Consider the following 21,694-nt stretch of genomic DNA (forward strand, 5'->3'; position numbering starts at 1 on the left):
AGAAAAAGGAGACTAGGAAGAAGCTGCCAAGAGCAGCAGGAGTGTCCCTGGCATATAATAGATGCCCAGTAAATATTTATTGAATGAAAAAATTAGGGTTTAAAAAATTTATTTGGCATTGAGGGTACTTGGGAGTTCATGATGCCCAAAAAGGGATGTTTGTAAACAACGAACACATTTCAGTCCGGTTTTTATTATTTTTTTTATTATTTTTTTGAAGGAAAATTTGTATTTTAATTATTTTTATGTACAGAAAACTCAACAGTGTACATTTAACCCAGCTTAGTGGCAAATTCTTTAGCCTTTGCCTTTTCGAGGTTGGCGATACGAGCCACAGACTTGGGGACCAGGACATTGCCGCCCCAGTGACGGCGGATCTCATCGTATCTGTCGTTGTAATTGGTCCTGATAGCTTCTACTAGCTTAGCCAAAGCGCCTTTGTCTTCCGAGTTCACCTGTGTGAAGGCGACAGTGGTGCAGGTCTTCCTGTGGACTAGACGGCCCAGTCTGGTCTTCCCCTTGATAATGCAGTAAGGGACCCCCATTTTACGACACAGGGCAAGCAAGAAGACAACCAGCTCGATGGGATCCACGTCGTGTGCAGTCACCACCAGCTGAGCTTTCTTGTTCTCCACCAAGGTGGTGACGGTGTTAACTCCTGCTCGAAGGACAGGTGGTCTCTTAGTGGTGACATCCCCTTTGCCAGCAGCTTTCTTCTCGGCCAGGGCCAACAGCCTCTGCTTCTTCTCTTGCTTTGTCTCTGGTCTGTACTTGAGGGCAAGCTTAAGCAGCTGAGTAGCTGTTTGGCGGTCCAGGGCCTGGGTGAACTGGTTAATAGCAGGAGGCACTTTCAGCTGCTTATAGAGGATGGCTCTCTGCCGCTGCAACCTGATATAGGGAGGCCATTTCACAAAGCGGGTGAGGTCTCTTTTGGGCTGGATGTCCTGTCCAATGCCAAAATTCTTAGGTCTTTTCTCAAACAGGGGATTCACCACTTTCTTGGCCTCCTGCTTTTTCACGACAGTAGGGGCCGGAGCCACCTTCTTTCCCTTGGCCTTCTTTCCTTTCAGCATTTTGGGCGGCGAGAGTCAGTCCGGTTTTTATTAATAGATTTTTTAAAAATCTTTTTTTTTGAGACAGGGGTCTATGTTGCCCAGGCTAGTCTCGAATTCCTTGGTTCAAGTCATCCTCTCATGTGTGCCTCTCAAAGTCCTGGGATTACAGACGTGAGCCACCAGGCCCAGCTCAACTTTTTTATCACAAAATCTGTATATATTCATTGTTGAAACACGAGAAGAAAACACAGATAAAAAGACACAACTAAAAAGCAAGCATAATCCTGTACAAAGGTACCGTATCCAAGTTATTCATACCTTTCAGACCTCATCCTGTGTATATCCATATTTTTAACCTAAAAGGGGTCAGTTTGTAACTTGCTTTTTACATTTGACAGTTTGGAAAAACATTTCCAGGCGAACATTCTTATACATGATTTCTAATGGCATCCCACTGTAGGCCACGTTAGCCTTCCTAAATACGGTAATGCTTCCCAATGTGGGAATGGAGAGAGGCAGAGCCTTTCTGACTCGCATTAGGGCGGGTACAGAGGTGAGCAAGAGAGGGGGGCGCCTTCCGCACAGGCGAGGACGGAGGCCTGCGGGCAGCCGCGCGGGGGCGCTGCGGAACCGGAGGAAGGGGCGGGGCGACGCGGGGCGGGGAGACGCGGGGCGGGGCTGCGCGTAGCGGTTACTCCGGGCGGGCCGTTCAAACCCGAGGAGTGAAAGGCGGCGGCCCCAAACGAAGCTGGCGTGGGGGTTGCCATAGTCCGCATCACAGGGGGCGAGGACGGGGCTCCTCCCCGGCGCATCCAGCAGCGGCTGCCCGGCTCCCCTCCCACCTGTCCGCTTCGGCGCTTCGCCCGACCCTGCGGCCTCCAGGCGGGCGGCGGGGGGACCCCAGGCGAGTGCCAGTTAGCGGGTCTCCCGGCGGCCCCGGCCCTGCGTCCCTCTGTGTCTTCCAGGTGGTAGGCCTACGGAGGCGCACGGCATCCCTCACTCCTCCGCTCCCGGTGACGCCAGCCCATCCGCTGCCGCCCTTGGCTTTCTGGGCCTAGCGGATTTTTGACGCCCTGCTGAGACCGTTACCCACCCGCCCGCCATAGCTCCTCGCGGGAGTCAGTGCCAGGCTGCAGCACACACTGCCTTTTCAGGAGCCCGAATTTGGGGAGTTTAGTCATGTCTAAGTGCTGCTGGAGAAAACAAGGATATTACGATAACTATTTTCTGGAGGGCTGAATTCAAAATGATTTAGACCTTCTCAAATGTTAGGAATAATCCCTGCGGCATGCACACTGTGTACCCTTCGACTTTGAGCAGTCATGGTGCTGCCGCACCTTTCAATTAATTGTGCAAACGAAAGTTTTCCTGTTTGGCATTATTTTGGCATGAATTTCAAAGACAAAGATGAGAGAATTTCTTGTTTGGAAGCTACGTAACTTTGACATCTAAGAGCTCAAGATTTACTGATGGTAAGAGTTTCCACTTTAACAAATGAAGGACGTTTGGGTTTAATGTAAGTATTTCATTCTCTGATTTGATAGGTGCTTCTTTTTTTTTTTTTTTAAGACGGAGTCTCTGTCTCTCTGTTGCCCAGGCTGGAGTGCAGTGGCGCGATCTCAGCTCACTGCAAGCTTCGCCTGCCGGGTTCACGCCATTCTCCTGCCTCAGCCTCCCGAGTAGCTGGGACTGCAGGCGCCCGCCACCACGCCCGGCTAATTTTTTGTAGTTTTAGTAGAGACGGGGTTTCACCATGTTAGCCAGGATGGTCTCCATCTCCAGACCTCGTGATCCGTCTGCCTGGGGCTCCCAGAGTGCTGGAATTACAGGCGTGAGCCACCGCGCCGGGCCGCTGCTTTTTTCTTTCTTTCTTTTTTTCTTGAAGAACTCTTTAGGGATAAATTTTCACAGCCTTTTATCAGAAGCCTAGTTTTTTGAAATGAATGTGGAAGAGGCTTGATTGAATTTATCCGTGGACTGTTTGAGTCCGTAAAATAAACACACAGTCCATGATTTTACATGAATGATTTTAAAATTCAGTTGGGAAGAACCACGTTTGACACCAACGTCTTGGGGTAGTAGAAAGATGAAAATGATAGCAGAGAAAGGACTTTGGAGGCAACTTTAAGTGTGTAGATGAACAGAAACAAATTGTGTTTTTGTTTGTTTGAAGAGATGGGGTCTCACTATGTTACCCAGGCTGGTCCCAAACTCCTGGACTCAAGCATTTCGCCCGCCGCGGCCTCCTAAAGTTCTGGGATTACAGGCGTGAGCCACCGGCCAGATTAGATTTTTGGATAACATTTTAGGGGAAGAGATAATATCTGCATTCCCCACTTTGTTTTTAACAATTTGCCTCTTGAGTTTCCCAAATTCTAGCATTGTGAGACACCTAGTGGTGAAGTAGCAGTACAATTGCCATAACCTTCTAAAAGGACTCTGACCGGCCAGGTGGGGTGGCTCAAGCCTGTAATCCCAGTAGTTTGGGAGGCCAAGGTGGGTGGATCACCTGAGGTCAAGAGTTCGAGACCAACCTGGCCAACATGGCGAAAGCCCGTCTCTACTAAAAATACACAAATTAGCCGGGCGTGGTGGTGGGCGCCTCTAATCCCAGCCAGTGGGGAGGCTGAGGCAGGAGAATTGGTTGAACCCGGGAGGCAGAGGCTGCAGTGAGGCGAAATCGCGCCACAGTACTCCAGCCTGGGCAACAAGAGCGAGACTCCCATCTCAAAAAGATAAATAAATAAATAATATAAAAATAAAAACAAAAGGACTGTGATCCAAATTGAGTGAAAAGTGTTATTTAGCAGAATAACTTTCAGAGAGGGAGAAAACAGTTCATGGGTGGAGGTGTAGTTTGAATATGCATTCTAGTTTATTCATATTTGTAAAACAAAATTGTTTAAAAAGAGAACAAAATTATAAAAAGCAGTTTGATAAATCTTCTTGGCTTGTGACCATATGCAGAAGTTAGCAGTGATCTGAGACGATGTAGATCAGAAGGGGACATGTATGACATTTATCAAAAATGAGTACAGACTTAAAAGGTTAAAAAATACTTAGACTTTGTTTAGTAAAAATAATCTTTTAATGGTCATCAAACCATAAAGAAATAATTTGTGGTTGGAGTAACAATTTGCTTTTGTAACAAAGATCATTCACTCATATATTTGATTAAATGTAAGCATAAATAAATTACTGTCACATTACAGCCAACTAAATAGATCTTCCCAGGATCTTTAATGGAGAAAAATTGTGCATTTGTCCTGGAGAAAACTTTGAAGGAATGACAGTCTTCTTCGTGTCCTTTGAATCATCTGGAAAAATATCAAAAACTGTAATAAATTTTTTCTTAACACTATTTTTGTCAAAACAAATTTGTTAGCTTTCTTTGAGATTTATTTCAAGTTTCTAAAAAGAAGGAATGTGATGATACTGTTGAAAAGGTTAAAGAGGAAAATATTTCTTAGTGTCATTCCTTGCTCATGTAACTACTGAGTAACTGTTCTTTAAGTAATTGAGTTGGATTCTTTATTTGCAACTTCAAGAATATTTTAAATGGTGGTTTTCCCATAAATAGTTGCCTGTTAACTGTGAATTCAAGGCTGAAACTGGACCTTGCATCACTAAATATTTAGAAAGTGAGATATGAATAAGTACAACATGCCAAGTTTGAAATGGCCCTATCTGTGGTGCATTATGGTTAGCTCAAGAAGAATGTGTTAGTAGTTTATTGATGAGCCAGAGTCTTTGTAAAGGCTTAAGCCTGGGAATTCACACCTTGTGAATGGTTATGGGGACTAGATTTCTATAGCAGGTCTATGTTACATGTTTGAACATTACTCGAGTTGCTCAGCCTGATTGCAGGTAGATGTAGTGGCAGCACTCATTATTTGACACATTTCCCAAAGATGTTTAAAAAGTAGCATATAGTGTTTTTTGAGTAGACTAATATAGGCTGGCACAAATAAGCTGGAATATTAAAATGAAAATTGTTTAGTTCTGTGAAAATCATAAGGTAATAATATCAAAATAATGCTTCTAGGTTTTTTCACTTTAGGGTAGTTCAATAAAATATGTGTACATGGTGCTTAGCCTATGGTTAATCAAGTGATCTTTGAATATTTATAACCTGAACATTTTGGCTTTTTGATGTCAAGAACTCATTTTAAGTAGGATATACAACAGTTTTTTATGGAGTAGAATTTTTTTTTAAGTAACTTTTCAAAAATTGTCTTACAATTTTCCATTATTATCTGTACTCATAACAAATAATGTATTTTGGTGTAAGCTGCCTGGATTCTCATTTCAAAGGCAGAATAACTTTGTTGTCACTTTGCAGAAACAGAAATTTTGAAGATGTCTCAAAAACACTCAGGTCAAGCTGGCACTGAAGCAGGAAATGGGGTGGACTCTCCTCCAATTGTCAACTCCAAGTACTCCACCTTCAGAGATTTTTGTTCCACATCTTCATTTCAAGATAGTGGCTACAATGAGTTAAAATCTTGTAGCTTTGATAATATAGATAAAGGATATCTTGGAAAGAAAGAAAAATGCCCAACATTACTCCATGAGCACCCTGAAACTTCAGGCCTGGGCTTAACTCATTCTTTAGAGTCTCCCACTCAAAAAAAGAAATTTATCTTGCCTAGGAAGGAAAATGATAAAACCCCAGAACTTTGTGAAACACCTAAAATCAGTGGGAAAAAATATTTACCTCGCAGAAGGTTGCATGTATCTTTCTCTCTTCTAAAGGGGGACTTTGAATCACAAAACAGTGCTCTAGAAAGTAGTATAAGCCAAGTTCTCAACTTAGAAAAAAATATTCCAAGCAGTGCTTCAGGTTTTTCCAGGGCAAATAATTTTAGCCCTTTAGTTACTAGCACTTTAAAAACAGAAGAAGTGACTTCATGCAGTCAAAAATTGAGGCTTAATTTTTCTCAGCAAAAGACTTCCACAATTGATGATTCCAAAGATGATTGTAGCCTATTTGAAGTTGAATGTATATCTCCAATTCAGGGCAATAATTTTAAAGACTCTATCACGCATGACTTTAGTGATAGCAGTTTATGCATTAATGATGAGAATACATGTCCAGAGCTCCTGGGCTCCTCTGTTAGTGGAACAACTTGTGGAACAGATGAGGACATATTTGTGACTCCGATAAGTAATCTTGTGGCAAACATTAGATTTAATGCAAGTCAAATACTTTCTCCTTCACCTGAAGTGAGAGGCAATATTTCAACGCCTGAAGACAGTGGTTTTAACTCACTTAGCTTGGAGAAATCAGAAGATTCCCTCTCTGACCAGGAGGGTTCTTTTCAAGAACTACTTCAGAAACATAAGGGGACTCCCAAAGTGGGGGACACCATAAGAAAGACAAGACATCTTGGAAGGTCGAGAAGACTGTCCACCCTTCGGGAGCAAAGCTCGCAGTCAGAGACAGAAGAGGAAAAGCAGATTGTCCACCCTGACTCTGAAAAAAGAGCAGCAGCTGCTTCTGCCATCTCAGAGGGTCAGCTGAGCGGTGATGAGAGTGGGGATTTGACCTTTAGCTTAAAGAATTTATCGAAGACCCCAGCCTTGCAATTGGTGCATGAGCTGTTCATGAAAAGCAAAAGAAAAAGATTCCAGGAAAATAGTGCACATGAATTCTTAGAGCAAGGGGATGGGGAGAAAATAGCTGTGCTACAGTGTATACTTGCAGGACTGATTGGCAAGAAAATGGGTATAGAAAAACTGGACATCTTAACAGAATTAAAATACAGAAATTTAAAGCATATTCTTGCTATGGTTTTAGATTCCTTGACTGCAGAGAGCCTATGCAGGTAAGAAGTAAGAGTTATTTATGAAATAAAACTTATCTTTTTTTAAGTTGGAAAGTTTTTCTGTGACTTGAGTGGTTGTCCTTTATTTTATTTGTTTTATTATCTCTATCTTTTGTTGTCTTATATCAAAGGTAGTTTAAGTGAACTTCCCAGCAAAGCTAGCTAGTACAGATCCTTCTGTTTTTTTTGTTTGTTTGTTTTTTTGTTTTTTTGTTTTTTTTTTTTGAGATGGAGTCTTGCTGTGTCACCCAGGCTCAAGTGCAGTGGTGTGATCTCGGCTCACTGCAAGCTCAGCCTCCCAGGTTCATGCCATTCTCCTGGCTCAGCCTCCTAAGTACCTGGGACTACAGGTGCCCGCCACCATGCCCGGCCAGTTTTTTGTATTTTTAGGAGGGATGGGATTTCACCATGTTAACCAGGATGGTCTCGATCTCCTGACCTTGTGATCCACCTGCCTCGGCCTCCCAAAGTGCTGGGATTACAGGCATGAGCCACCACGCCCGGCCAATCCTTCTGTTTAAAAGCCTGCTTAAGTAGCAATAATATAGTCTTTTTTTCTGAATAAAGTTCTTATCTCTGTCATTTGGAAAGAGAGTTGCTAAAAGTTGAATTTTAAATTTTCAAGATGGCAAGCTCTATTCCATGTAAGTTGTTTAATGATTTAATAGTTCAGATCATATTGTCAGATAGCAAGTAGTATTAAAGTTATGACACTTTGTCAGAAATAATGTAATGCATTGTGGTGACTGAGAAATGGCAGTGTACAAAGAATACCACTTAATTATTTAAGTTCTAGAATTTAAAAACAGTGGTTAGCTTTCATTTTAGGGTTTGATCTTTCCAGAGATCAGGGGAATATGGATTATTTCATTTTTATTGTTAACACAGCAGTGAAAATTAATTACTTTGGGGAATTTCAAGAAATTAGAAACTGAAGAATTTGTGTTCACAGGTGTTGCAGTAGATTGAATGCTGCTGCATAATAAAGAGAAAGACATTTCAGAATATTGAGGGTGGGAACTAGGGTTACAAAGACTAAAATGAGCCTCTGTTCATGCCAATTTGGGGGAGTTACAGGACAGTCAGAAGACAAGACCCATGGGAATGCCATGGCAATGAAGAGAGAAGTCATGTGGAACAGAATTTCTGCAAAGTGATGGTTATGGAGGAACATGCAGGAAGTTAGTGAACCTCTTTCTTGACAGGTATATGTCAAGAGTTTTTTATAGGGTCCTTGGTTTTTTTGTTTTGTTTTGTTTTTAGTTTTTGTAGAGATGGGGTCTCACTGTGTTACCCAGGCTGGTCTGGAACTCCTGGGCTCAAGTGATCCTCCCACCTCAGCCTCCCAAAGTGCTGGGATTACAGGTGTGAGCCACTGCTTGTTCTGTCCTTGTTGTTTTTATGGCCACTACTTCTATCAAAGCCCTTCTTTATCTTTCCTCCACACATTAATTGTATGGCTATTGTAGAGAACTGTAGGATTTCTTAGCTGGAAGTCTTCTAAGGTATCTAGTTCAATCACATGTTTCACAGAGGAGGAAATAAGCCCCAGAGAAGTGACCTTCTGACAGCCACTCAAGGAGATACGAATAGATCTAGGTCTATAATGAGCTCTCTGATTTCTTTTTTTTTTTTTTTTATTATACTTTAAGTTCTAGGGTACATGTGCATAACGTGCAGGTTTGTTACATATGTATACATGTGCCATGTTGGTGTGCTGCACCCATCAACTCGTCAGCACCCATCAATTCATCATTTATATCAGGTATAACTCCCCAGTGCAATCCCTCCCCCCCCCCCCCTCCCCATGATGGGCCCCATTGTGTGATGTTCCCCTTCCCGAGTCCAAGTGAGCTCATTGTTCAGTTCCCACCTATGAGTGAGAACATGCGGTGTTTGGTTTTCTGTTCTTGTGATAGTTTGCTAAGAATGATGGTTTCCAGCTGCATCCATGTCCCTACGAAGGACGCAAACTCATCCTTTTTTATGGCTGCATAGTATTCCATGGTGTATATGTGCCACATTTTCTTAATCCAGTCTGTCACTGATGGACATTTGGGTTGATTCCAAGTCTTTGCTATTGTGAATAGTGCCGCAGTAAACATACGTGTGCATGTGTCTTTGTAGTAGCATAATTTATAATCCTTTGGGTATATACCCAGTAGTGGGATGGCTGGGTCATATGGTACATCTAGTTCTAGATCCTTGAGGAATTGCCATACTGTTTTCCATAATGGTTGAACTAGTTTACAATCCCACCAACAGTGTAAAAGTGTTCCTATTTCTCCACATCCTCTCCAACACCTGTTGTTTCCTGATTTTTTAATGATTGCCATTCTAACTGGTGTGAGATGGTATCTCATTGTGGTTTTGATTTGCATTTCTCTGATGGCGAGTGATGATGAGCATTTTTTCATGTGTCTGTTGGCTGTATGAATGTCTTCTTTTGCGAAATGTCTGTTCATATCCTTTGCCCACTTTTTGATGGGGTTGTTTGTTTTTTTCTTGTATATTTGTTTGAGTTCTTTGTAGATTCTGGAAATTAGCCCTTTGTCAGATGAGTAGATTGCAAAAATTTTCTCCCATTCTGTAGGTTGCCTGTTCACTCTGATGGTAGTTTCTTTTGCTGTGCAGAAGCTCTTTAGTTTAATTAGATCTCATTTGTCAGTTTTGGCTTTTGCTGCCGTTGCTTTTGGTGTTTTAGACATGAAGTCCTTGCCCATGCCTATGTCCTGAATGGTACTACCTAGATTTTCTTCTAGAGTTTTTATGGTATTAGGTCTAACATAAAGTCTCTAATCCATCTTGAATTAATCTTCATATAAGGAGTAAGGAAAGGATCCAGTTTCAGCTTTCTACTTATGGCTAGCCAATTTTCCCAGCACCATTTATTAAATAGGGAATCCTTTCCCCATTTCTTGTTTTTGTCAGGTTTGTCAAAGATCAGATGGTTGTAGATGTGTGGCATTATTTCCGAGGGCTCCGTTCTGTTCCATTGGTCTATATCTCTGTTTTGGTACCAGTACCATGCTGTTTTGGTTACTGTAGCCTTGTAGTATAGTTTGAAGTCAGGTAGCGTGACGCCTTCGGCTTTGTCCTTTTGACTTAGGATTGTCTTGGCAATGCGGGCTCTTTTTTGGTTCCATATGAACTTTAAAGCAGTTTTTTCCAATTCTGTGAAGAAAGTCATTGGTAGCTTGATGGGGATGGCATTGAATCCATAAATAACCTTGGGCAGTATAGCCATTTTCACGATATTGATTCTTCCTATCCATGAGCATGGTATGTTCTTCCATTTGTTTGTGTCCTCTTTGATTTCACTGAGCAGTGGTTTGTAGTTCTCCTTGAAGAGGTCCTTTACATCCCTTGTAAGTTGGATTCCTAGGTATTTTATTCTCTTTGAAGCCATTGTGAATGGAAGTTCATTCCTGATTTGGCTCTCTGCTTGTCTGTTACTGGTGTATAAGAATGCTTGTGATTTTTGCACATTAATTTTGTATCCTGAGACTTTGCTGAAGTTGCTTATCAGCTTAAGAAGATTTTGGGCTGAGACGATGGGGTTTTCTAAATACACAATCATGTCATCTGCAAACAGGGACAATTTGACTTCTTCTTTTCCTAACTGAATACCCTTGATTTCTTTCTCTTGCCTGATTGCCCTAGCCAGAACTTCCAACACTATGTTGAATAGGAGTGGTGAGAGAGGGCATCCCTGTCTTGTGCCAGTTTTCAAAGGGAATTTTTCCAGTTTTTGCCCATTCAGTATGATATTAGCTGTGGGTTTGTCATAAATAGCTCTTATTATTTTGAAGTACGTTCCATCAATACCGAATTTGTTGAGCGTTTTTAGCATGAAGGGCTGTTGAATTTTGTCAAAAGCCTTTTCTGCATCTATTGAGATAATCATGTGGTTCTTGTCTTTGGTTCTGTTTATATGCTGGATTACGTTGATTGATTTGTGAATGTTGAACCAGCCTTGCATCCCAGGGATGAAGCCCACTTGATCATGGTGGATAAGCTTTTTGATGTGCTGCTGAATCCGGTTTGCCAGTATTTTATTGAGGATTTTTGCATCGATGTTCATCAGGGATATTGGTCTAAAATTCTCTTTTTTTGTTGTGTCTCTGCCAGGCTTTGGTATCAGGATGATGTTGGCCTCATAAAATGAGTTAGGGAGGATTCCCTCTTTTTCTATTGATTGGAATAGTTTCAGAAGGAATGGTACCAGCTCCTCCTTGTACCTCTGGTAGAATTCAGCTGTGAATCCATCTGGTCCTGGGCTTTTTTTGGTGGGTAGGCTATTAATTGTTGCCTCAATTTCAGAGGCTGCTATTGGTCTATTCAGGGATTCAACTTCTTCCTGGTTTAGTCTTGGAAGAGTGTACGTGTCCAGGAAATTATCCATTTCTTCTAGATTTTCTAGTTGATTTGCGTAGAGGTGTTTATAGTATTCTCTGATGGTAGTTTGTATTTCTGTGGGGTCGGTGGTGATATCCCCTTTATCATTTTTTATTGCGTCTATTTGATTCCTCTCTCTTTTCTTCTTTATTAGCCTTGCTAGCGGTCTGTCAATTTTGTTCATCTTTTCAAAAAACCAACTCCTGGATTCATTGATTTTTTGGAGGGTTTTTTGTGTCTCTATCTCCTTCAGTTCTGCTCTGATCTTAGTTATTTCTTGCCTTCTGCTAGCTTTTGAATATGTTTGCTCTTGCCTCTCTAGTTCGTTTAATTGTGATGTTAGAGTGTCAATTTTAGATCTTTCCTGCTTTCTCTTGTGGGCACTTAGTGCTATAAATTTCCCTCTACACACTGCTTTAAATGTGTCCCAGAGATTCTGGTATGTTGTATCTTTGTTCTCATTGGTTTCAAAGAACATCTTTATTTCTGCTTTCATTTCGTTATGTACCCAGTAGTCATTCAGGAGCAGGTTGTTTAGTTTCCATGTAGTTGAGCGGTTTTGATTGAGTTTCTTAGTCCTGAGTTCTAGTTTGATTGCACTGTGGTCTGAGAGACAGTTTGTTATAATTTCTGTTCTTTTACATTTGCTGAGGAGTGCTTTACTTCCAATTATGTGGTCAATTTTGGAATAAGTGCAATGTGGTGCTGAGAAGAATGTATATTCTGTTGACTTGGGGTGGAGAGTTCTACAGATGTCTATTAGGTCCGCTTGGTGCAGAGATGAGTTCAATTCCTGGATATCCTTGTTAACTTTCTGTCTCGTTGATCTGTCTAATGTTGGCAGTGGAGTGTTGAAGTCTCCCATTATTATTGTGTGGGAGTCTAAGTCTCTTTGTAAGTCTCTAAGGACTTGCTTTATGAATCTGGGTGCTCCTGTATTGGGTGCATATATATTTAGGATAGTTAGCTCTTCCTGTTGAATTGATCCCTTTACCATTATGTAATGGCCTTCTTTGTCTCTTTTGATCTTTGATGGTTTAAAGTCTGTTTTATCAGAGAGTAGGATTGCAACCCCTGCTTTCTTTGTTCTCCATTTGCTTGGTAGATCTTCCTCCATCCCTTTATTTTGAGCCTATGTATGTCTCTGCATGTGAGATGGGTCTCCTGAAGACAGCAGACTGATGGATCTTGACTCTTTATCCAGTTTGCCAGTCTGTGTCTTTTAATTGGAGCATTTTGTCCATTTACATTTAAGGTTAATATTGTTATGTGTGAACTTGATCCTGCCATTATGATATTAACTGGTTATTTTGCTCATTAGTTGATGCAGTTTCTTCCTAGCCTCGATGGTCTTTACGTTTTGGCATGTTTTTGCAATGGCTGGTACCTGTTGTTCCTTTCCATGTTTAGGGCTTCCTTCAGGGTCTCTTGTAAGGCAGGCCTGGTGGTGACAAAATCTCTAAGCATTTGCTTATCTGTAAAGAATTTTATTTCTCCTTCACTGATGAAACTTAGTTTGTCTGGATATGAAATTCTGGGTTTAAAATTCTTTTCTTTAAGAACGTTGAATATTGGCCCCCACTCTCTTCTGGCTTGTAGAGTTTCTGCCGAGAGATCTGCTGTCAGTCTGATGGGCTTCCCTTTGTGGGTAACCCGACCTTTCTCTCTGGCTGCCCTTAAGATTTTTTCCTTCATTTCAACTTTGGTGAATCTGGCAATTATGTGTCTTGGAGTTGCTCTTCTGGAGGAGTATCTTTGTGGCGTTCTCTGTATTTCCTGAATTTGAATGTTGGCCTGCCCTGCTAGGTTGGGGAAGTTCTCCTGGATGATATCCTGTAGAGTGTTTTCCAATTTGGTTCCATTTTCCCCCTCACTTTCAGGCACCCCAATCAGACGTAGATTTGGTCTTTTTACATAATCCCATACTTCTTGCAGGCTTTGTTCATTTCTTTTTCTTCTTTTTTCTTTTGGTTTCTCTTCTCGCTTCATTTCATTCATTTGATCCTCAATCGCTGATACTCTTTCTTCCAGTTGATCGAGTCGGTTACTGAAGCTTGTGCATTTGTCACGTATTTCTCGTGTCATGGTTTTCATCTCTGTCATTTCGTTTATGACCTTCTCTGCATTAATTAGTCTAGCTGTCAATTCTTCCACTCTTTTTTCAAGATTTTTAGTTTCTTTGCGCTGGGTACGTAATTCCTCCTTTAGCTCTGAGAAGTTTTTTGGACTGAAGCCTTCTTCTCTCATCTCATCAAAATCATTCTCTGACCAGCTTTGATCCGTTCCTGGCGATGGGCTGTGCTCCTTTGCAGGAGGAGATGTGCTCTTATTTTTTGAATTTCCAACTTTTCTGCCCTGCTTTTTCCCCATCTTTGTGGTTTTATCTGTCTCTGGTCTTTGATGATGGTGACGTACTGATGGGGTTTTGGTATAGGTGTCCTTCCTGTTTGATAGTTTTCCTTCTGACAGTCAGGACCCTCAGCTATAGGTCTGTTGGAGATTGCTTGAGGTCCACTCCAGACCCTGTTTGCCTGGGTATCAGCAGCAGAGGTTGCAGAAGACAGAATATTGCTGAACAGCGAGTGCACCTGTCTGATTCTTGCTTTGGAAGCTTCCTCTCAGGGGTGTACTCCACCCTGTGAGGTGTGGGGTGTCAGACTGCCCCTAGTGGGGGATGTCTCCCAGTTAGGCTACTCAGGGGTCAGGGACCCACTTGAGCAGGCAGACTGCCCCTTCTCAGATCTCAACCTCCGTGTTGGGAGATCCACTGCTCTCTTCAAAGCTGTCAGACAGAGTCGTTCGCGTCTGCACAGGCTTCTGCTCCTTTAGCTGAGCCCTGTCCCCAGAGGCGCAGTCTACAGAGACAGGCAGGTTTCCTTGAGCTGCTGCGAGCTCCACCCAGTTCGAGCTTCCCAGCGGCTTTATTTACCTACTTAAGCCTCAGCGATGGCAGGCGCCCCTCCCCCAGCCTCACTGCTGCCTTGCCGTTAGATTGCCGCAGACTGCTGTGTTAGCAAGGAGGGAGGCTCCCTGGGCGTGGGACCCTCCCGACCAGGTGTGGGATATATTCTCCGGTGTGCCGGTGTTATAGCGCAGTATTGGGGTGGGAGTTACCCGATTTTCCAGGTGTTGTGTGTCTCAGTTCCCCTGGCTAGGAAAAGGGACTCCCTTCCCCCTCGCGCTTCCCAGGTGAGGCGATGCCTCGCCCTGCTTCAGCTCTCACTGGTCAGGCTGCAGCAGCTGACCCGCACGGATTGTCCGGCACTCCCGAGTGAGATGACCCCAGTACCTCAGTTGAAAATGCAGAAATCACCGGTCTTCTGTGTCGCTCGTGCTGGGAGATGGAGACTGGAGCTGTTCCTATTCGGCCATCTTGCTCCGCCCCCGAGCTCTCTGATTTCTAATCTAGTATTTTTCCATGAACTTTTATTAAGGTTTAAGGCTTTCTGAAATAGATTTGATCAAGAATGTATTTGGTATATCTTAAGTAGGATAATAAACAGATTAGTGTACCCATGTTGTATGCCTTTTAAAAATGTTCAAATGATAAACTGTTTAAAAAATTAAGGAGATGGCTGAGATACAGGATTTTAGAAATATTTTTGGTATGGATGGGGTCTTACTACGTTGCCCAGGCTGGTCTCAAACTCCTGGGCTCTAGCAATCCTCCTGCCTTGGCCTCCCGAAGTGCTGGGGTCACAGGTGTGAGCAACTGTGACCGGCCAGGAATGCTATTTTTATATGCTGGAGTATTTGCATCAGTTAAAATTAAAATTGGGTGACACTTTTGGGTGCTTGCTTATATGAGCAGTTGATTTTCAGTCATATTGCAATAATTGTCTCTCCTTCCCATCTCTCCAAAAGTACAGTATTGGTACTACAAAGTATGTAACTATGTTGGCAGTACTGTTCTTCCTGGTAACTTGAGAGTTGATGACCAGTTGCAGTATCTGTGACAAATACCCAATTATGTAGTTCATTTCTTCCCCATTATTGGGTGACTTTATGTGTGTTCCTTTCCTTCCCTCTGATATAGGGCACACATATCAGCTTAGAGAGAGTCAATGGCAATTGAAGTGGCCATGGTAGCTGGAAGAATAGTAGTTTTGACAACTGGGACCCTCTGTAAGAAGTGACTTTTTTATTTCAATCTTTTCTGACCTTACTCCTTTTGATTTGTTAGAATAACAAAAAAAAAAAGACCAAATTAACAAAGTGTTACTTTTTAATAATAATATTATCAAAGTTATTGATAAATCAGCAATCACTGGACAAAAATTGTGTTTTTAGCTGCTTCATTCTCATAAACTTTGGTTAATGAAGTAGGAACTCTGGTGCGACCCATAATAGTATTTATATTTGGCACTTAGTAATGCCAATGACGGATTAATTGTGCTTGTGTTTATGTAATCAAAATGACAGAGATAAACACAGGAATAGGAGAAATTGATGAAACCTCTTGTGTTATAGATGACAATCATTTCCTGTATCTCTTGTTCCAAATTTTTAATGTTACATTTGAAGTTAAATCCTCTTAATCAGTCTCCCAGTAGATTCATACTGGCTTTATATGACCATTTGTAAAAGAGTAATCTATCTATATAATGCTGGCATATACTTTACATTTTAATAGGAATTCTTTTATATGATGAATCAGTATGAAATAACAGTGTTGACTAAGTCATATTTTTAAGCTAAATTTTTAGGTTTAAATTTACTGCCCGAAATCTTTAAGACAAATTTTTCTCATTAGTTAGCATACACAACAAAATGTTAATCCTATAGAATGTATGCAATATAAGGATGGATCTTTTTGTTATAGTGTTTGGAAAGTAAGCAGAAATTGGCGTGAAATTGTTGTTCAAGATAAAAATGCAAATCGGAGGAGAAAATTTTATATCACACAACTGAAAACAGATTCCGAGGTAATGTATATAGTACTTCTCTAAAATGGATTTGTATAAATACATAATAATCTCATGTTGCTAGACAACCTAATTTGGTTTTCCTGCTATCTTTTAACCTTTTCCATTTAACAAACATTTACTCATAAATTCTTTAGCTTTCCCAAACTCAATTTTCACCCAGTCTGTAAATGGAATAAACAACATAGCATCAAGAACATCTTTTTGGGCTTTGTTGCTGCTTACGTGTATGTGCTCTTAGCAACATTTGAATACGAATTATATGCTGGATCCTAATCATAATGAGATATCCTTATAGCATTTTTAATCCAGTCTTTTGAGTGGACATTACATGCTAGTAACTGTGCCAGTACTCAGATTATAATGGTGAACATTTCTGATATGGTTCCTGCTCTTTTGGAGCACACACCCAAATAGGTGACTACAATCCAGGTGTGTTAAAGGAAGCCCAGAGTTATTTAAAGGAGTTTTTGACTGATACTTGGGAATCAAGAGAAGTGCGTCTCTACTGAGAACTGAATGATGAGTTAGCAATTAGCCAGGTGAACACAGAGAAGAGGGTTTTAGCAGAGAAAATAACATATGTACAAGCCTGGAGGTAAGTGAGCAAAGCAGATCAGTACCTGTGAAGCATCATAAACTTGCACTCCCTTGAGGATTTGAATTCTGGCTTTAAAGTTGCAAGAAAAGTCCTACAGAAGCTGATGGATTCCTGTCAGCCATGCTGTTTTGTGTAATAGGTATCTGATGACTCTAGCATCCATGTTTGATTATAGATTTAACTTTAGGCCAAAAAAATTCTGAGAGTTCACTAATTCATTCCTGTTCTAGTGAAAAATATTTAATAACATACTGTAAGTAAATTTCTAATTTGACTAAATATAATAATTGGAATGAAGCATGGCATAAACAAATATGAACACCTAGATATAGATTGGCAGGGTTTTCATTACAGTGAACTATTAGGGACTGCCATTAACTAAAACTTTGACTTTCTTTTTTATTTTGAAGAAAAGCTTTACCTTTTCACCCGTTCAGAGCTCCTGGCTACTTCTGCAGCTACTGGCTCTGGGAGTTTATAATAGGGAAGATATTAATTGCCTTCTTAACATCTCTTTTTTGAATGCTGCCCTGTATGCTAAGGACAGACTTGAAAAACAGTTGTTTAAGCATGCACTTATTAATATTTAAACATTTGGCTCCATATACTCCTTAACTCCTCTAAGGAAGAAGCATCTGGTTGTGCTGGCAACCCTCCATGTAACTCCAGATAATGAAATATTCAATTCTCAGAAAAAAAAAAAAGAAATATTCTCATATTTGGCCAGGCACAGTTGCTCATGCCTATAATCTCAGCACTTTGGGAAGCCGAGGTTGGTGGATCACTTGACATCAGAAGTTCGAGACCAGCCTGACCAACATGGTGGAACCCCTGTCTCTACTAAAAATACAAAAATTAGCTGGGTGTGGTGGTGCAGGCTTGTAATCCCAGCTACTTGGGAGGCTGAGGCAGGAGGATCGCTTGAACCTGGGAGGTGGAGGTTGCAGTGAGCTGAGATCATGCCACTGCACTCCAGCCTGGGTGACAGAGTTAAACTTTGTCTAAAACAAAAAAAAAAAAAAAAAAGGAAAAAGAAAAAATTCTATCCTCATACTCTGCAATCACTTTATTAAAAACTCAGTTTCTTAAAGAACTATACTTTTCCTCCTTTCTTATGCTCTTTTTCTTATTTTGACTTGCTTTTTAAAATCTTTTTCAAAGTAATACATGGTTTACAAAGTCAAATTGGACTATTGTAACAAAATATACCATTATGCCTTCATACTCTTGAGTCTTGTTCTATTAAGACAATCATTTTCAACACTTTCTTCTAGTATTTAGCTCCATATTTCTAAATGATTTTATTTTCTTGTCATTTCTTTACTATTTTCTATAGAAGGATTAGGTTTCTAACCTCTCACTACTACTACCACTACCAACATAACCCCTCTCTCTCTCAGTTCTTTTCTCTCTTTTCCTATCTTATGACTATAATTACACCACCATTTGGGAATGAATCAAAATTAGGTGCTGACATTATAAAGATTGTATTGAGATTATTATAACTTTTTTCACAGCTTTAGTATGTTGTACACTATGATTACACTTTCGTTCTTGCATAACTTTTTCCCTCCAGAGTTAATAATTGCCTAGTTTTCTGTCTCTCTCTATTATTTATTTATTTTTGCTTAGTGTTTCTCTATACAGATCCCTGATTCATCTCCCATTATCCACCAGAACTGAAAGTCTCCTCTGTGTAAGTCCAAACAAATCAGGTATTCTGCCTGTTCCTTCTTTTCCTCAGAGACATCCTTCCTGGGGCCCTTTGCTGTCCTATTCCAACATAGACTGGTTGCTTCCTACTTGAACTATTCCAATGTACTATTAACCAAAACAAAAAAAATTATACAAGAAAATTATTTGATGGTTTTCTCCACTCTTGTTTACTTCTTGCCTACAGCTGCTTTTTCTACGACCGCAGAGTTAAGTAGCTGGAACTACATGGCCCACAAAGTCTAGACTATATATTATCTGGTCCTTTACAGGAAAGGTTTGCTGAACCAAACTTTAAAAAATGGAAAAGTAACCAGACATACAAACTTAGATGTAGAATTTAATTTAAAATTTTTTTCTTTTTGTATTTATTTAACTTTTATATGTTAGGTGAGAAAAGGTCTTTTTTTTTTTTTTTTTTCTAAAAAGGAATGACCTAGGGAGAGAATTCTGATGGCAAAAAAAACCTCTTCAAAGCTTGTAAATCCGTGTGCAACAGAAAGCTATCCTGGAACTGTTTTGGTATTGCAGTGTTGATGCCTCTTGTCCTTTACCACAGGGGGCTGTATTAAATGTCGAGGATGCTGCCACTCGGCTCCAGCTTTTAAATCGCTCAGCTTTAAGATCTGTGCAGGCACAGGCTAGGATACCTGGTTCTCAGAGAGAGCAAGGGTCAACATTATCTCCCTGGGGAGAAGTTTTGACACCTCTAGCAAGCTCTTCTGTTACTCACTTAAGTAGTAAACAGGAAGAATATGTTAAGGTGAGTATTTATTATATAATAAGTTATTAGAAATATTTACAGAGTTTGAAATAAAGTGCTCCTCTATATGAAACCAGAAGATTTAGTGTGTGTGCTTTCACTGCAGGTTGCCAAAACACTTTTTATTGATGAAGCATTAAAACCTTGCCCAAGGTGCCAGTCCCCTGCTAAATACCAGCCATATAAGAAAAGGGGACTGTGTAGCCGCACAGCCTGTGGTTTTGACTTTTGTGTGTTATGTTTGTGTGCTTATCATGGGTCTGAAGAATGTAGTAGAGGAGCAGCAAAGCCAAGAAATAGAAAAGATGCTCTCCCAGGAAGTGCCCAGAGTAAGCGGAATTTAAAACGCCTCTGAAGAGACTAAATATAGAAGCACTCCCCCATGCAGTGTTCTATTTATCTGACTTAAAATTATGAATATTTTGAATACATGCAAATATTCCCATTAATGACAGGTGATGATTTATTTCCTATTTTGTATATATTATAATCCATGGCATTGTATGTTTTCTTTAAAGTTAGTTTTGAAAAAACTTTATTTTACTATGTCATTTTACCCATTTTAATAACTTGGTGTTTTAAATAAAGAATCTTCATTGTTGTTATATGTATGTATTTTATTGTTTTATATAACATTTTAAATTTGTGCATTTCATCACTGTGTTGAAATGTTCTTCAATCATTTTTTAAAAAATAGTTTTTCAAATAGTATTAAAGATTTTGAACTCGAGACAGATGGCCTTATAGATTTGGAAAATGAGTACTTGACTGAAATGAAATATAAATAAAATATTTTCAGAAGTTCTATTGAATTTATTCTATAATTTCAGTCTCTGGTTAAGTAAAATTTACTGAATATTAATAACTAGGAAGACATAAAGAGTAACTTATTGGAAGTATGTAGTTATTCATAATGGGAGTCTTAGTTAATATACCCTTATAAGTAACACATTTCAAATAAGTACTTTAAAAAATTCTAGAACTATAGGCACAGATTTCATTTATTTAATCTAATCTGGATATTCTGACAAATTTGGGCTGGTTGGAAAAGACAGATTTAAGTAAGAAGGTTTACTAAGTTATTTATAAAGTACTTTAAAAAGTACTTAAATGATTTATAAATCATTTCCAAAAATGATTTGAGTTTGCATGTTCCGTTTATAGAACAGCAGCAAGAAAGAGATAAGTTTTTGTTTTGTTTTGTTTTGTTTTGAGGCATGGTCTAGCTCTGTCTTCTCAGGCTGGAGTGCAGTGGCATGATCTCACGGGATCTCGGCTCATTGCACACTCCGCCTCCCAGATTCGAGTGATTGTCCTGCCTCAGCCTCCAGAGTAGCTGGGATTATAGGCGCGCACCATCATGCCCGTCTAATTTTTGTGTTTTTAGTGGAGATGGGATTTCACCATGTTGACCAGACTGGTCCTGAACTCCTGACTACAAGTGATCCACCCGCCTCAGCCTCCCAAAGTACTGGGATTACAGGCATGAGCTACTGCGCTGGGCTAAGAAAGAGATAAGTTCTACTGTTGAACAAATTACTAATACCAGGGGAAAATTTGAAGATAGTTTCATAATTTTTTTGTTTTTATATGGGTAATTGATATATATACATATCTGTGTTCACAATCTATGCATAGATTTAAATGTAGCTCTTATATGTTTTTTTAACAAAGCAATTTGAAGTATGAGTTAGATATAGACATATGTGAGGGAAATGTCTGAAATTTTAACTTGTTACTTAACTTGCTATAAAATTTAGATTAGCTGCTAAATATTAAATTTTCATCTATATCCTTTCTAATTCCACAAAGGGTTTTTGGAGGCTAAATTATATTTATGTAAATTATATTTATTCATAAATTTTCTGAGACATCTTTCACATCAGGATCAACTTACTAATTAATATTCTTCACTTAGTCTTAACTTTTTTCTCTATAAGAGAAGTTTCTTTGTTTTTAGGAAATTTATTTCAGTCTTGATTCTCTTAATTTATGAAGTTGATCTTTAATTAATTTAATTATTTAATTTATTTAAGCCCTTTCTTTCTTTTTTTTTGAGATGGAGCCTCACTGTGTCACCCAGGCTGGAGTGCAGTGATATGATCTCAGCTCACTGCAACCTCCGCCTCCTGGGTTCAAGCAGTTCTCCTGCCTCAGCCTCCTGAGTAGCTAGGATTACAGGTGCCTGCCACCACGCCTGGCTAATTTTTGTATTTTTAGTAGAGATGGGGTTTCACCATGTTGGGCAGTCTGGTCACAAACTCCTGACCTCAAGTGATCTGCCCGCATTGGCCTCCCAAAATGCTGGGATTACAAATGTGAGCCACTGCGCCTGACCTAAGCCCTCTTTTTCTGTGGCTCAGATCAAAACATGTCTTCATTTGTCATACGAACAGTATTGCTGTTTTATA

At 40.1% G+C, this 21,694-nt stretch overlaps 1 protein-coding gene and 1 pseudogene across 2 annotated transcripts; one reads left to right on the top strand and one right to left on the bottom strand.

The window, feature by feature from the left end:
• Window positions 1–272: 272 nt before the first annotated feature.
• Window positions 273–1,073, bottom strand: LOC113224947 (annotated as a pseudogene). Its single transcript, XR_003309579.1, has one exon. The product of XR_003309579.1 is annotated as a 60S ribosomal protein L7a pseudogene (transcript).
• Window positions 1,074–2,443: 1,370 nt separating this feature from the next.
• On the top strand, window positions 2,444–19,684 carry LOC113224946 (F-box only protein 43-like). The gene is given in 6 exon segments (XM_026454949.1): window positions 2,444–2,483; window positions 2,486–2,527; window positions 5,398–6,883; window positions 16,104–16,206; window positions 19,080–19,283; window positions 19,390–19,684. Coding segments are annotated over 6 exon segments (2,124 nt in total). The 3' UTR covers window positions 19,639–19,684.
• Window positions 19,685–21,694: the final 2,010 nt, after the last annotated feature.

The sequence above is a fragment of the Piliocolobus tephrosceles genome, chromosome 7, assembly GCF_002776525.5.
Source record: "Piliocolobus tephrosceles isolate RC106 chromosome 7, ASM277652v3, whole genome shotgun sequence".
NCBI classification, from domain to species: Eukaryota; Metazoa; Chordata; class Mammalia; order Primates; family Cercopithecidae; genus Piliocolobus; species Piliocolobus tephrosceles.